Raw genomic sequence first — 14,964 nt, forward strand, 5'->3', positions numbered from 1 at the left:
ATTTCTTAGACCACTTCTTGGGTTTCAATTATTGGATAAGCAAATAAACACTACATTTGGGAGAAATTGTACACTGAAAACACTGGGAAAGAATTTAAGCAGTGTCAAGAATGGCTTCAAAATATTCACAGGATGGAAGGTGGTAGATTGCTTACACTGGCTATCAAAATACCACCCGCATAAGCGTGTAAAAATTTGAGTTTACGAGGTTAGAATGAGTTACAAAGCAATCTATTTAACATGACAATATTGCAGTTTTTGGAGTAATCTTCTACGTGCGTCATCCCTTTCCATTTCGTTATCCTCTACCATTGTTAACTCAGTCCCTTACCTTTCATAAATCTTATCTTTTGAAAAGATGTTAGAGTCAATCGCAGGAATGAACGAGAAATCTTCACTATCAAGATATTCGGTGCCGTGAGTTTCAGAAATTAGCTGTATTCAGCAAACACTACTGCTTTTATATGGATGCATCTGATAGGTTTTTTAAGTCCTGTTGGATATATTTTGATCTGAAGTCTTAAGACAAACTGGCGATTCAACAACGTTCAATACTGAATTAGTCGGCAGGCTAGACCGAGAAAATGGCAGCAGCAGTGCCGGAAATAGAAACGATGGCGTTATAGAAGTGTAATTTTTTGGTTCAGCACTCCCGAGAATTTCAGTTTAACAGCTCACCGATTCTCCGTCCATGTCAAGATAGCGGTATCCCTGGCGAGTGGATTTTTTTATAACTAGTAATAGATACCAGAAGCTTCTTTTTACCTAAAACAATAGAGAAATGGGTAAGTTCACAGTGTCACCATATCAATTAGCTTCAGGGCCGCAGATACCAGTCACATAGAGTACATGTATCACCTCAGCTGTATCGGTGTCGTAAAGCCTCACAGCTCCGTCCTTCCCTCCTGTCGCTATTAATGCCGCATTCACGCTGATGTCAACTGTATTTATCTCGTTGTCTTCCTCTGAAAACAAAGTAAAAATTTAGATTTACACTTACTATAATTTTTAGGTTAATCCCTTACGTGCGTCATCCTGTTTCCTTTTCGTTATCCTCTATAAGCCATTCGTTATCTCGTGAAACCGAATCCATGCGTGCGCTGTAGCTTATGATAAAAACCTTATGGTGGGGATAAGTGAGCTAGCTAATTGCAAGTGGAAGTGTAACGAGGGAAGGAAGCTTCCCTGTCCATTTGGAAGTGTAACGAGGAAAGGAACCTTCCCTATCCATTTTTCCTTTCCCTCACGCGCAGGTAGGTTTCAGGAGATACTGAATGTCCTATACCAGGGATGCAGAACTGGGCGCCAGTTGTAGCGTACGTCACAATCCGGAATATGTCATTCATCCCCTCCTTTAGCCCCATTCGTCATGAAAGGGTAGAGGGGATTTGTATTTACTGTCTAGTGGTGGAATTCAGAGCAATGTCGTTCGGAAAATACCAGTTTAAAGAGCATTGAGAAAATGAATACTTCTGTATTAAAAAACAACCACAAAGAGCGTATGAGTTCTACGTTTGGATCTACATACAACATTCTCGAAAATGTACTTCATGAAGAATGACTATCGCTATAAATTGACAGATGCACATCTGATTTCCCTTCTCAGGCTATAGGTCTGTACATTTTCGGAATAGCCTAATATACAACGAAACTGATGAAGAAAAAAAAATGCAGAGATGTGGCATACGTTGTTGAAAATAAGTTAATTACAGGAATGATTTTTCTTTATATTCACTTGAGTAAATATATTTCTTTTAATGTTTTATGAAATCAATGTAATCAATTGCCCTTAAAATAGAAGATATGTACTTTTATACTTTTCAAAATGTTATGGATTTAATTTGACACACAATCTTATATACAGGCCTAAATACCAATCATGGATAATGTATTTAATCTTATTTTTATAGCAGTATGTTTTTAAAGGAAGTACTTAAGTAATTTATTCATGACTGATGTTTTTATAATCTGCTAGGACAAGAAGAAGAATATGTTTTGTTTAAACATTTAATGTTAATCATCAGTTCGCTTTAACCGATTGGATTTGAAAGAGAAATTTGCTTTCAAGTAGCTATTATTAAATACCTTTTTTATATACATATAGACGTATTACATTTGTTTACATACCATTAGACATGTCATGAATTTAATCCGAATTTGGCCTATGTTCTGTTTAAAAAGCAAATATTTCGTATGGAGTTCAGTTGTGATCTAGTGGAAGGTACTGTGAAAGTGTATTAAAATGCTGCCAATAAAATCTGCAATTTTGCATGTGCTTGTAACAGAATTCGGAGACGACTATTTTTCAGTCAAGGACGAAAATATATTACGGTGTAAATTGTGTACGTTAGACTTAAAGCTATTAAGCGTCATGATTTACAGGAACATTGTAACTCTAAGAGACATATCGAACATCTGAAATTGTTTAGTGATTCTATTTCGAATCAGTCCACTTTTTATTATGACTTGTGTCTGATGCTGATACGTGCGAATATTCTGTTCCAAAAACTTGAGAATCTACGTCATTGAAAAGTAGACGTCTAGAAAATTGCAGACTCCAACAACCATACATATTCCAATACTTAACCTCGTGTTATGAAATAATTTTAAATTCTAGATGATCAGCTGTTGGTAACAATAAAATAATAAAAGGATCCAACTAAAACTAAGGAGTGTTCTTGAAAAAATCCTGCATATTCGAAACTGTAAAGTGCATTATGACCTAATAAACAGTGAATAGGCACAAGATTATAATAAATAAAAACTATTTCAAATTTGCACCAGTAACATCGTGTGATGTCGAAAGAACACTTTCTTGTTTGAGTGACAATCGAAAAGGTTTATATTTGACAATTTACGAATGCACAGAGTTGTATATTGCAACAGAATCAGTGACACTTAAAGTACACCATTTTTATTTAAAATATATCACCATTTTCTACAAAGAAGAGAATGAGACAAGTCACTTTCACTTTCGTAAATGTGTGTTACACCATATTTGTTTAGTCACCTGATTATACCGAATAATTTTTGATTCAGGCATAGCAGTGCTCTGTATAAGTCCCTGTATCCCCCGGAGTTGATGTAAACAACACGACCTGTATAATACGCGGCATAGTTAACTTCATAGGTTCGGTGTCCGAACGTCCACCCCTAATCATCATTCCATTACGTAATATGGCGAATAATTCGTTGAAATTCAATTGAGAATGGACCAGGATTTTGAAGATTGCTTTCTTGAAACCGACGGAAATCAGAAACTCTGTTGAACCTCGGGTAAAATGTTGTTCTTGTTTTCTAATGCCAGGCGTTTGACAATAAAGTCATTTGACCTCTTGCACTTAAATATTTTTCAAAGATATTATCATGGTCAGCCACTGAAGCACAGATTTTGAGGCTTTCCGAATCCATTTCTTGGTTTGAGTTGCACAATGGGCAGTAAGGGGACTTATATATTCCAATTCTGTGCAGGTGTTTGGCCAAACAATCATGGCCTGTTGTCAATCTAAATGCAGCTACAGACGATTTTCGTGATAAATCGGGAATTAACTGTCGATTATGATACAGAGAGTTCCATTTTTTCCCTTGAGATTGTGTTATCAAATTTTGTTTTTTGAAGTCTAAGTAGGCTATGTAGATTTAATCAATCTTTTCACAGAGTAATACGTAGATTTAATAACAGGTCTGTAAGTAGCAGTGCTGCCCTTCTTTGCTAAATCATCCGCATTCTCGTTTCCCAGGATTCCACAATGGGATGGTATCCATTGGAATACAATTCTTTTATTGAGTGATATTAATTGAGAGAGCATTTTGGGTAAAATTTAAATGAAAGAAAACAACTTGAAGATTATAATGAACACTTGAAACTTTAATGAGTTTTCAACTTGAGCACTCCATTTAATATGCTACCACAGAATCTTCGTTCAAGTTACAAAGTAGTTTTTAATACACGTAAGAACAGACCTGAGATTTACTAGACGAAAAGATCTACCTTGAATGTATCTTGAGAAGTCACCGTTCTCTGCATTGCAGATGTAAACAGCTCCATCCGCGCTGGCTGCGTAAAACACTTCTGTTTTGACGGGATGGTACCTTATGCACATTATGGGAAACGCCTGCTCCATCCCGGATCTTAGAGTTGCCTTCAGTTCTCCTGTGTCGGGATTACGAACCTGCCAGAAATTTAATTAATTTATTACTGGGCTAATAATACAACTTGCCTGATTAGTTCTTGTATTTTCTCATATGATTAAGATTCAGTGATTATTGTGTATTTAGGTAATGCCTACTAACAAATTCTCATTGCGTGAGCGTGTGTATATGTACAATACGTACATAAAAGGCTGAAGGTCGTGTGCGAAAACAAGACGTAAATTTCGAATAAACTTTCTAAACAGACCTGTGCCTTCTGCCGAAACAATTAGAAGACTAAACAGGCTCAGTGAACAATCGAAAATCAAACAGAAAATGTAATGTTCTTACAGAAGAAAAATTAGATGAGAAGAAATCGAGTCTATAAATGATGATGTGGAACTTCAGAGTGTTGCTCATTCGTTTATCAGTCTGTTTCGTTATTGTTTTTGATGAAATCCTTTAGATTCCGAAAATACAAAAATTCATTGCCCTAACTTAAGGAAAGATAAATTCTGTATGTGAAAATTTTGGTTTATGGTATTAGTTCGGTCATAAGTTTTCCTTTTCCTTTAAACTTTTTGTTCATTTCATTCATGTATTGAAACAGTTGTCAGGAAATCAATGTTATACATAATATGTGGGTTTTGCATTCCAGAAAAGTCGAGTGGGGTGATTAATCTTTGTTTAATGTTTCTCTCTTTTTAATCAAACTGGGAAGATAGGCTCTACGGCCTGATTTCTGGCCCAGGTCCACCTATTGGTAACCCCTGTGTAGACTTTGCTGTAGACCAAGAATAAATAGTGTAGAGCGCTCAGTTACGAAAATATTCCAGTGTCATCAATGAAGTGTCAAGTCTTGAAATGGGGGCTGTGGCATAGTTAATACAAATTATGGACGAGACTTGGAACAGACCGTTAGGCCTAAATGCATTCACTGAGTGCGAAATTAGCTAAATAGGCTCCAAGTGTGAGTATGTGGTCGTTTCAGTCCGGCTGAGTGCAGGTTATACAAGGGGAGGTGTGAGGAAACGTGTCAGGGTAGGTGAATGTGGGGTGTTTGCGGGATATGTGGGTTGCTCGGATGTGTGAGAGTCAACTCAGATACAGTATTTCCCCAGGCGAACACTAATTAACTGTCCTTATAATTATAACAAGAAGTCTGTTAATTCGGAAACGGATGATGTTGGTTGACTCAGTTTACATTATTTTCCTACGAATGACTGAACAGGTATATTTTCGAATAAAACTGTGCTCATAATACGGCATAAAATCCTTACAAAATTACCATCATTTTCTGTCAGTAAAACTTGAACAAATTTTATAATATTTCGCTTGGTACTTCCTTTTTGATCATCAAAGAAACGATATGTTGTTGTTTAGTCAACTGTCCGAAGACAGGTTTGAACCTCATAAGTGACACCAATAAGGCATTACTCATAAGTAGAGCCCGGAATTTTAGGTGCTAAACGTTAAGAATGACACTAAGAGCGTATTCCGAATCTCACCAGTGAGCAATCCGATGGCATCACGGTGTTCCGAATTCCACCGATGACGTCATTGATGCTCCACCGGTGTCGCACCGATGCCATCAGCTTGCAGAGGTGGTGGCAGTCTCCATCAGCCGCTATCAGTGAATCTGATTGGTTCTTGTATAGGGCGGGAATTAGCAGACGAATGAAATCATGCGCTGTTGTGTTATGGCGGTGTGTTCTGCTTTAGTTCTACTGTATTGTTTGTAATGAGCACAACGTAAAAACAATATGTTAATGGCTTATGAGCGAACATGTTAACGGACCAGTTATTACTACCGGTTCAAGAAATAAGTTGTTTATGATCTCTTTTCTTTGAACGAGATGGCAGTACGGAAATTTCGCAAAATTTTGCTAGCGTAGCACAGATAACAACTTATACAGTCGCCATGACAGCCATCGATCCTTCCAGCAGTTTTGTTCCTATGTTTCTGCAGCGTGACGTCATTGTTATCAACCCGTCCGGTGAGATTCGGAATACGCTGTAAGTGTAGATGAACAGATGTAGTGCCCGTGAGGAGGGTTTTAAGCCTAGTTCACAAGAGTCCGATATGTAATAATAGACAAAAGAGTCACAAGGACTGACAATGGAGCTTGTAAATGGTGCGCTAGTTTATAAGTGGTGGTTAAGAGAATTAAATACTTTTAACGATACCAAGAAAAAAATACTGAATGACAGGAATGACATCTCAAAGAAGTCAGGGCATGGCTTCTGTATTTATAAACTATAGCGAGGAATAATATTAATATTTAGCGCCTGAAATTCCGGGCTCTACTCATAAGGCAACTAGGTCAGGAGGTCATGGAGTAGAGTGCCCAGTACCTTCCCCCCTCCATTGCATACAATCGCCGATTAGCTACATATTCCACTAATCAGACTTCAGATGCATACAAACAATTGTTCTTTCTGTGACACATATCTTCAAGTACGAGAATGCGGATGCTTTAGCAAAGAAGGGCCGCACTGCTACTTACAGGCCTGTTACTAAATCTACGTATTACTCTGTGAAAAGATTTATTAAATCTACATACTTAGACTTCAATAAACAAAATTTGATAACACAATCTCAAGGGAAAAAATGGAAAACTCTGCGTCATAATCGACAGATAATTCCCGATTTACCACGAAAATCGTCTGTAGCTGCATTTAGATTGGCAACAGGCCATAACTGTTTGGCCAAACACCTGCATATAATTGGAATATATCAGTCCCCTAACGGCCCATTGTGCAACTGAAACCAAGAAATGGATTCGGAACACTTCAAAATCTGTGCTTCAGTGGCTGACCATGACAATGAATGAATGAATGAAGCCACTGTGTCCCATGAAGGGCTCGGGCCTCCTACAGGAGGGGAAGCTCGGTTGGTGTGGTTCACATGATGAGCTATTTCACGTGAACAATATTTACATTCACATTCACTATGTGAGATACACTAGAGTTTGTCAAATTTTAGATCTATATGAGTTTGTTCACTATCTGTCTCCACTCGTTCCTGTTGCGGGCGATGGGTGACCAGTTCCCTCCCAGCTGCTGCTTGAATTTATCTGCCCATCTTCTTCTTGGCCTGCCTTGTGTTCTCCTTCCTATGTACGGGTCCCACATGGCGGTTTCTCGCGCCCATCTGCCTTGTTGCTGCCTTGCTACATGACCACCTCACTTCCACTTCGTTATGAGGGCTTTTTGTGTGATGTTCTCAGAAGCTGTAATTTTCTGCAGTGCCGTGTTGGAGACCTTGTTTTTCAGTGAAACGCCAGCTATCTTCCTCTCCGTTTTCCTTTGGCATATTTCGATGTTCATCTTTTGCCTCTCTGTGAGGGCCCAGGTTTGGCAACCGTATGTTAGCACCGGGAATATACACAGGAGTTAAGAGCCTCTAGTCTGAGTCTGCGGTTTATGGACCATCTTTGAAAAATATTAAAGTGCAAGAGTCAAATGACTTTATTGCCAAACGCGTGACATTAGAAGACAACAACAACAACAACAACAACAACAACATTTCCTCAAGTGAGATATACTGAGTGATAATATACGTGCATACCATAAAATATAAATCTTCATCAAAGCATTATAGTGGGCCAGTTGTGTCCGCCTCCTTGGTCTCGAGGTAGCGTGCTGGACTTTCTTTAAAATATAGTGCCTTTTTCATGTTTTAATTGCTCTTTTGTCTGCATATTGTGCCTTTCTTTTACATATACAGTGCCTTTTAATGTTTTAACTGCCTTTCTCACCTGCCTGTTTTAAATACTGTAAATGCCTAAAAATTCGGGCTCTGCTTATGAGGTTCCAACCAGTCTTCGGACTACTGACTGAACATAAAAACACTATTATTATTATTATTATTATTATTATTATTATTATTATTATTATTATTCACTGAAACAAAACCGCGCGCAGATGATGATCGTATCGGAAACGAATATGACGCGTAGAATAAGTTTGCACAGACCTGGATTGCACCGGCCCCAAATCCTGCGGCCATGGTTCCTCCGCCGGGGGAGAATCTCACAGTATAAAGTCCGTTGAAAGTATCCGGAAAGGGAACTTCGTGAGTGATGCGGCCTCTGTTCTTTATGGCAAGAGACCCGCGGCGAGTCTTTTCCAGCCAGGAGGCTCTCCTAACGGTCTCGGCTGTGGACACGCGTCTATCCCCGAAGAAGGTCCCTCGCCGCTCGTTCGACATAGAAGTCTTGGGCTCCACCAGCATTGCCGCTGGACGCTCCAGCAAAGAGACGCCCTTTTTCTTCTTGGTTTTTTTATTTTCCATCTCTAAGAAAACATGAGACTTTAAGATTTAAGGATACGACATTGGACGAGATTAAAGGAACTCAATATAAAGAATTATAGAATGAAAATTTCATGCGTCATGTTTACACTTTAATACCGTTTCTGTTAATAATCATTCATGACGTTACAGCCCTGAGGAGTTCAGAGAATTTTCCGAAAGAAGATGAAATACTCATTCTGTCACATGCACGCATAGTAAAGCCTTGGTTTTTCTGAACCGACTCGACCTCGCACAAATCCGGACTACACGAGAGATGGCATAACCTCTCGTCCTTGTACAGGGTGAACCAGTCAGGGCTAGATTCCTATCCGCACTTACGATGACTGATTCATATGTAACTACACTACCATATGCGGAGGACTCGTTCCGCGCTTTTGCGGTTAGTATTGCGTAATGACGTACTTACCGAATTCACAATTCACGTTCGAAATGACGTCCTTGTGATATCTGGCAGGCTGCACATCTCCTGAAGACATGTCCAGCAACTCGCCACAGTTCGTTCTCCGAAATGGCTCGAATTTCGTGCCGGACATTTTATTTGAGTTTCGCAAGTGAATGTGGATTATTCGCGTAAACTTGAAATAACTGTACAACTTTTCGTCCTCACTCAGCTCATTAAAAATGGACGAAGTATGAACTGTATTTTTGTGCGTTGACTGTCTCTTCAAAGAAAATGGGGCCAATCATCTTCATCCGCTCATTGCACACCATAGAGCTACTCCTATTCTTATGTCATGTTGTTAGTGAAAACGGTGTTCGTGAAAACGGTGTGGATTTTCACTGTCCCAGTAACGATTGTCTTGAGTGTCCATGTAACCACTGAGGTGGAATCATGCTTCGTCACTATAAAAATTAAGATGGGGTCAAGTAGTCCATCATACATTGACTATTGGAACCACATGCAAAACCTAAGTCTGCTCTGATAATCGTGTTCCGTTAACCTCTGAATTACACGAATTTTGTAAGGTTTTACTTTTAATTGTTTCGTGCCTCTTATCACTGAAGACTGTGACACCCCTACCTGCTGAGCTATACGGCGGGATGATATCGTAGGACTTCTCTCTAGTCGGTGGCCAGTTTCATCTAACATCTCAGTGAGAACACGCTTCACACATGTTCATTTCTGATCCAATACTGATCCAGTTGTACGAAATTTCTTCACTAAATTGTAAATCATTGCTTTAGAAAGCTCTGGTTAATCAGAGAATGACTGACGGAAGTTTTTTACAACTGTTCTCCAAGATTCGTATTTTACAAAGTTGTCGTAAATAAACACTCGTTGTCCAAGGCTATATTTCATAATGGACACATTACTACGCTCTAAATGTACGGTATACAACTGCACCCTCACTGTGTGAACGTGTTTACGTAACTAAACACGAAACGTACGCGAACAAGAGGTATGATCACTGCGATGACGCAGCAGTTACTAAGCTGACGCCGGTCTAGCCCTGGCTGACTCACTCAGTATCTTCGGGTGCTGGGGTGAGGGAACAAACCCCTGGTATATGACTGCTGGTATATGATCGAGCTATTCCTACCAACTTTTTCCATTACGGGCTTGAAAAATCACAAACGTAATTGAAACGGCTATATTAAATAAAAAGTATACACCACAATATACAAGGTGTTTAAAAAATAACGCATTGAATGAGGGAGATTTGGGACAAAAAGCTTAGACAAGTCAAATCTTGTATTTAGAAACGATTACTTTTATCGAAACAAAATGTTTTGCGACTATTTTGTGCGAGTTATGATGTCATCGTTTTTAAATGTTATCCTTTACAGTAGGCATAGTTTTTAATATATATATATATTTTTTTTACCAGGTTGTCATTTGACATTTCTAGTCTCTCCTGGCAGTGACTTATTTGTAACCCACTTCTGAGGTTTGGGCGCCTGGAAGGCGGAGTTACGCTGTCCCGATGATATTATGATAGGACGATTGTGAAGTGCCAGGAGAGGTCTTAAACCTAACCCTAACCTTATTTTCAGATCATGGACGAACACTGGAACATTCCCCTTTAAGGAAAAATTCCTGTGATCTAACTGGGAATCGAACCCGGGAATCTCTGACCATGAGGCTGGTCAAGTTTTTCATATCTGAAAGAGCATATTTTTTATGTAATATTTCATTTGTTTTGTTCAGAAGCACTATGGTTATGGTTGCAATGGTAACAACTTTATTGTTAATATATTTTATTAGTCCTTGTGTTATGAATGCAGTTTTATTGATGAAATCTACATAAAACAAGATATTTTTAACAGAAAATGATAATTTTATGTTTCTTTCATGTTCATGTTCATGTTCTCTAAATTTTTCTCCAATTTTACTCACAATTGAATGAGAAATGAGTGGCCGATTTGGATGTGATTAATTAAGTGTTCATACCTCTTGTTGTGTGTACTGTACGTCTCCTGTCACCAAATCCTATCATCGTGTACAGTCCTGGTCTAACGCAAGAACGGATTACGCTACTCATTGTAGCTCTCCATTTTTCGATTACGATGCTGGATGGCCACTGGCCCCATATATTAGTCGCCCTTCGCGTGAAAATTTATTTTCACATAAAGACCCAAACTACGTGCGTTAGCCTACATATCGCCAATCGAAAGCACGGCGCCTTAGACCACGCGGATGAGATACGAGACTGTCATTTCTCTTGGTGCTTTTTAATATTAATTTAAACATAGGCGATATATTTAATCACTTTTGTTTTCTCATGCATAAACGAAATGAGGACATACTGATTGAACTGAAAGCCGTACCAAAATCAAGATTTATACAAAATGACCGCTATAATTGGAGGAACCACGTTGAAAGAATGGACAAAATTAGAATTCCAAAACAATTTTTATAACTTTAGTGGTGATGGTGGTTGTGATGAGTAGAGACCGGCACAATATGAAGGGAAATTTGCCAATATATGAAGTTTATTTTGGTAAAATATGGAAATATAAAATAAATATTTCAAAGCTAAAATATATTCGTTCCTAAACTATTTGGAGCAGGTTTACACCATTATTTATAAACTAAGCCTTCAGAGTTTAATAGTTTTATCTATAAAATCGAGCAGGAGCAGGTGCTGGTGCTGCAATACGTCCACTTTTCTCGTTTTGTAAATCCTTAGGTTACGGAGCTATAAATTTTGATGGCGAAGTTGAAGCAATCTATTTGACACTTCAAAATCTGTTGCACTAGATGTCGTATTTGCAATAAGCTGTTATATCCAGTGATTCTAGAGTAGCTATTACGGCTGTAACAACCAATATATCACCTTAAAAAAAAAACTGAATGTTGGAAAATTATACACCATCCGATGAAGCTTAACAGAAGGATAGTTTTTCAGTGGTACCAGCACACTGTGGATTATCTGGTAATGAAGCTGTTACCGTCTTGCTAAGAAGGGAATTAACCCATATCGACTTATTCATTGTGAACAGTTAAAATATTAATGAACTCAACATATCAAGATATAATATCACACTATTTCCACGAAATTTCAAATAATAAAAGATGGTAGTGTCACAATGTACAACAAATTATACGATAATTTGTGCATTGTAGCTATAGTCTTCAGTAAGAAATGAAACAGAATCATCTTCAGCGATGCCCAGCCCTTTCCTCTAAAGCCGCTATGTATGAGAAATGTACGTAGAGCAAGGGAGTTTATGGTATTATTGGCAAGAACTCAGCATTAGTTGACGACAACACATTTACTATGCCGCCAAGTAAAATGCAATAAATCTATGTGTTCGAACAGTTTGCCAGCATCATTACATCCTTATCTGAATTCGAGATCTAGATAACTCACATTTTTTTACACTGAAGAGAAAGAAATAGTGTTTACATTGGCTGGACTCAACAGTGGTTGCAATACAAGTAGCTTTTCTATATTTCTTGGCAAAAGATTACACTTTCTGTCAGTTGATATTGTTTTGTACTATAAAAATGCCCCTCGAAGTTGCAAAAAGAGGAGAAATGAAGTAGAAAGCAAAACTGATTATTGAAACCCGTTTAAAACATTAAGTTACACATAAAATTATACATGGCAACAGTAAAAATACCATCACTGGATTTGAAAAAGTGAGCAAAGATGCAATAGAAACTACTGTACTTCTTTTGACTTCCAAAATTCATTGACGCTAGGAGTTCAATGACTCTAAAGAAGAATTTAGAGATTTCACTTGTCCTTGGGAATGCCGTAATGTTGGTGGAATGGATAGCGTGATTTTTTTTTAGTGTTTCTCTGGAAAACATCTCTACTGTCTCCTTTTAATATTTGGAAAGTAGGGTTCAGTTGTAGTTACAGAAGTATTAACGAAGGACAGAAGAAGCGACAAAATATGAAGAAAAAAAAAAAAAGAAGAAGATTTTTATGAAGTACGAAAATTTTACCAAAATATTATGGATGAAAATAATTTTGGCGTTAATTACATTCTACACATCGTATCGTGAAAATTCTTGTTGTCACATTGCTAGCAGGAATCATCAAAACACTGCACTCTCGGGCTAGCGTCGCTTACCCGCGGGCAAGACACTGCCCTAGCGTGCATTCGTAGCTGTTAGCGAGTATGCTGTCTCGCTCTCTCTTGTACACAACGGACCATATTTCCTTACCTTCCATGCACTCTACCCATTTCAGCGAGTGCTGACGACCACTGCTTTAGAATATGAAATTTCTCTAATGATAAGGATAATATAATTATGATAAAATTCAATTTTCTAGATGTAAAAACTAGATTTATAAAATGAGTTGTTAAAATTGTTTAATATACTTACTATGTGTCAGTACCGTGATTACTACAAACAAAACAATATAAAAATAAAAATAATAAAATCACATTATTTTGTATATTTTTACATTATTGTAGGTACACAAAAATTTAAACTTATGCGATGTACTATAAAGCTGCCATGATATTTATAAACGAGGAAGAGGGAAATAATTGAAGGCGAATAAAGTATTTAATTTGTTTATTAAAATTCTCCATTGTCTGCTAAATATTCAGCATCTAGTAGGCAGTGATCAGTTCGTGTTTCTTTTCTCATCTTGTATAATATTCCTACCTCCCAAGCAACAGCCAACAATGATAATTTTAGACGTGTTTCAACTGAAGTGACTCTCTTGGTATTTAAGGTTTCCATTTTTATACATTTTTTAATCTCTGGCTGTATTTAGTGTTACTGAGATTTCTGCAATGCATTGGTGCAATAATTATATTTAACTCGTACTTATCATGCGAAAAAGTTTGCGAAAATACGAAACAGTAAGTTTACTAGATATATTTTAATTAAATTAATTAAATGTAAGCTGACAAAACAGAAGATAGGATAATATTCTTGTCTTGTAACATTTATAAAGACTAATGGAAGTAATGCATTTATAGTAGCCTAAGTAGGTCAATAATTCTTTATTTGCAGTTCATAACAATAGTCCTTTATTGTCACAATTATTACATCGTTTCATGATGTCTTATGAAATTATATTTTATAGGTACACTTTAAAATTCTCTATTTGTTAATTGTGAATACCCTAACAATATAGCCGACATAGTTTTCATGTTTCTAATCTTATTACAAGCACAACATTTACTACCATAAATATATTTAAAAATCGTAAATTTTCGTTTCAAAAGTATTCCTCGCCAGTAGATTCTAATTTGGAATTAAACTTTGTCATTTTATTTATTTATTTCGTAGGAGAAATTTGTGTCACATTATTCAGCTATCGATATATAGGCTAGGTTAAATGAGATTAGGTGGGTTTATGCCTTATTGAGTTAGGTTAGATTGCGGTAAGCTTGGATGAGTGCCTTAGTTTTATGTATGCTGAAACTTTGACATTTTGCGTCATCAGTAAGTAATTGAAAACACAATTAAATCATTGAGAATAATTTCCAAACTGTAGCACACGACTCGAGCTATGAACTTACCCAACCCGCCTCAAATATTTTCTTTTATTTTATATCCCCATTTTCGTCAGACAGTTCCACACATAATGATGACGTAAATCAGTGGAGTATGCACTTCTTTCTTCGCTTTGGTCCAAGGAAAATCTTCACTGGTCAATAAAATTAGACATATTTTTTGTTAAAAGATAAAGAATGAGTGTTTCTTATAGCATTTTTCGTGCTGATTTCAAAATTTTTCTATCACCCAGGGTTTTTGAAAAGTTATATGAAATGTAGGCTAATTGAAACTTTTCTAGTATTGTTACCTCGTAACATTTACCTCAAATCATATTTATTTGCTTAAAATATGTGTGAAATAGATTTTGGCTATACTTCACTTGAGAAGCATCTCTTTTAAGTGTCCAGCAGTAGTCCATTTTTCCTGGTAGCGCATTTCCATTTCAGAAAAATCCTGATGAAAACGCTCCCCATGTTCGTCGCTTACTACCCAAAGGTTTTGAGGAAATAAAAAATAGATAAGAATCCAAGAAGTTATTTTAGAGAGATATGAGACCCCATCATGTTACAATTCTGAATCAGTTCGCTGACAAGTTCTTTGT

General features: G+C 37.2%; 2 protein-coding genes across 6 annotated transcripts in view; one reads left to right on the forward strand and one right to left on the reverse strand.

Moving 5' to 3' along the window:
• Positions 1–4,166, reverse strand: part of LOC138715204 (WD repeat-containing protein 5 homolog) — a 58,203-nt gene extending 54,037 nt beyond the window's left edge. The window contains exons 1-2 of the mRNA XM_069847850.1: positions 3,992–4,166; positions 859–965 (exon numbers count right to left, since the gene is read on the reverse strand). Coding sequence (XP_069703951.1) covers positions 859–965; positions 3,992–4,124 — 240 coding nt within the window. The 5' untranslated portion in view covers positions 4,125–4,166. The remainder of the gene's footprint in view (positions 1–858; positions 966–3,991) is intronic.
• The window catches only part of LOC138715203 (uncharacterized), a 120,418-nt gene that overhangs the window by 13,028 nt on the left and 92,426 nt on the right, over positions 1–14,964 (forward strand). For 3 of the 5 annotated variants that reach the window (XM_069847844.1, XM_069847847.1, XM_069847845.1), the window contains exon 1: positions 13,577–13,720. The exons of 1 other annotated variant lie outside the window; for it this stretch is intronic. In XM_069847844.1, coding sequence (XP_069703945.1) covers positions 13,691–13,720 — 30 coding nt within the window. In that variant the 5' untranslated portion in view covers positions 13,577–13,690. Of the gene's footprint in view, positions 1–13,575; positions 13,721–14,964 lie in introns of those variants that run through there. One more of the 5 variants, XM_069847846.1, reaches the window with a different exon arrangement.

The sequence above is a fragment of the Periplaneta americana genome, chromosome 15 (genome assembly GCF_040183065.1).
Source record: "Periplaneta americana isolate PAMFEO1 chromosome 15, P.americana_PAMFEO1_priV1, whole genome shotgun sequence".
Lineage (NCBI taxonomy): Eukaryota > Metazoa > Arthropoda > Insecta > Blattodea > Blattidae > Periplaneta > Periplaneta americana.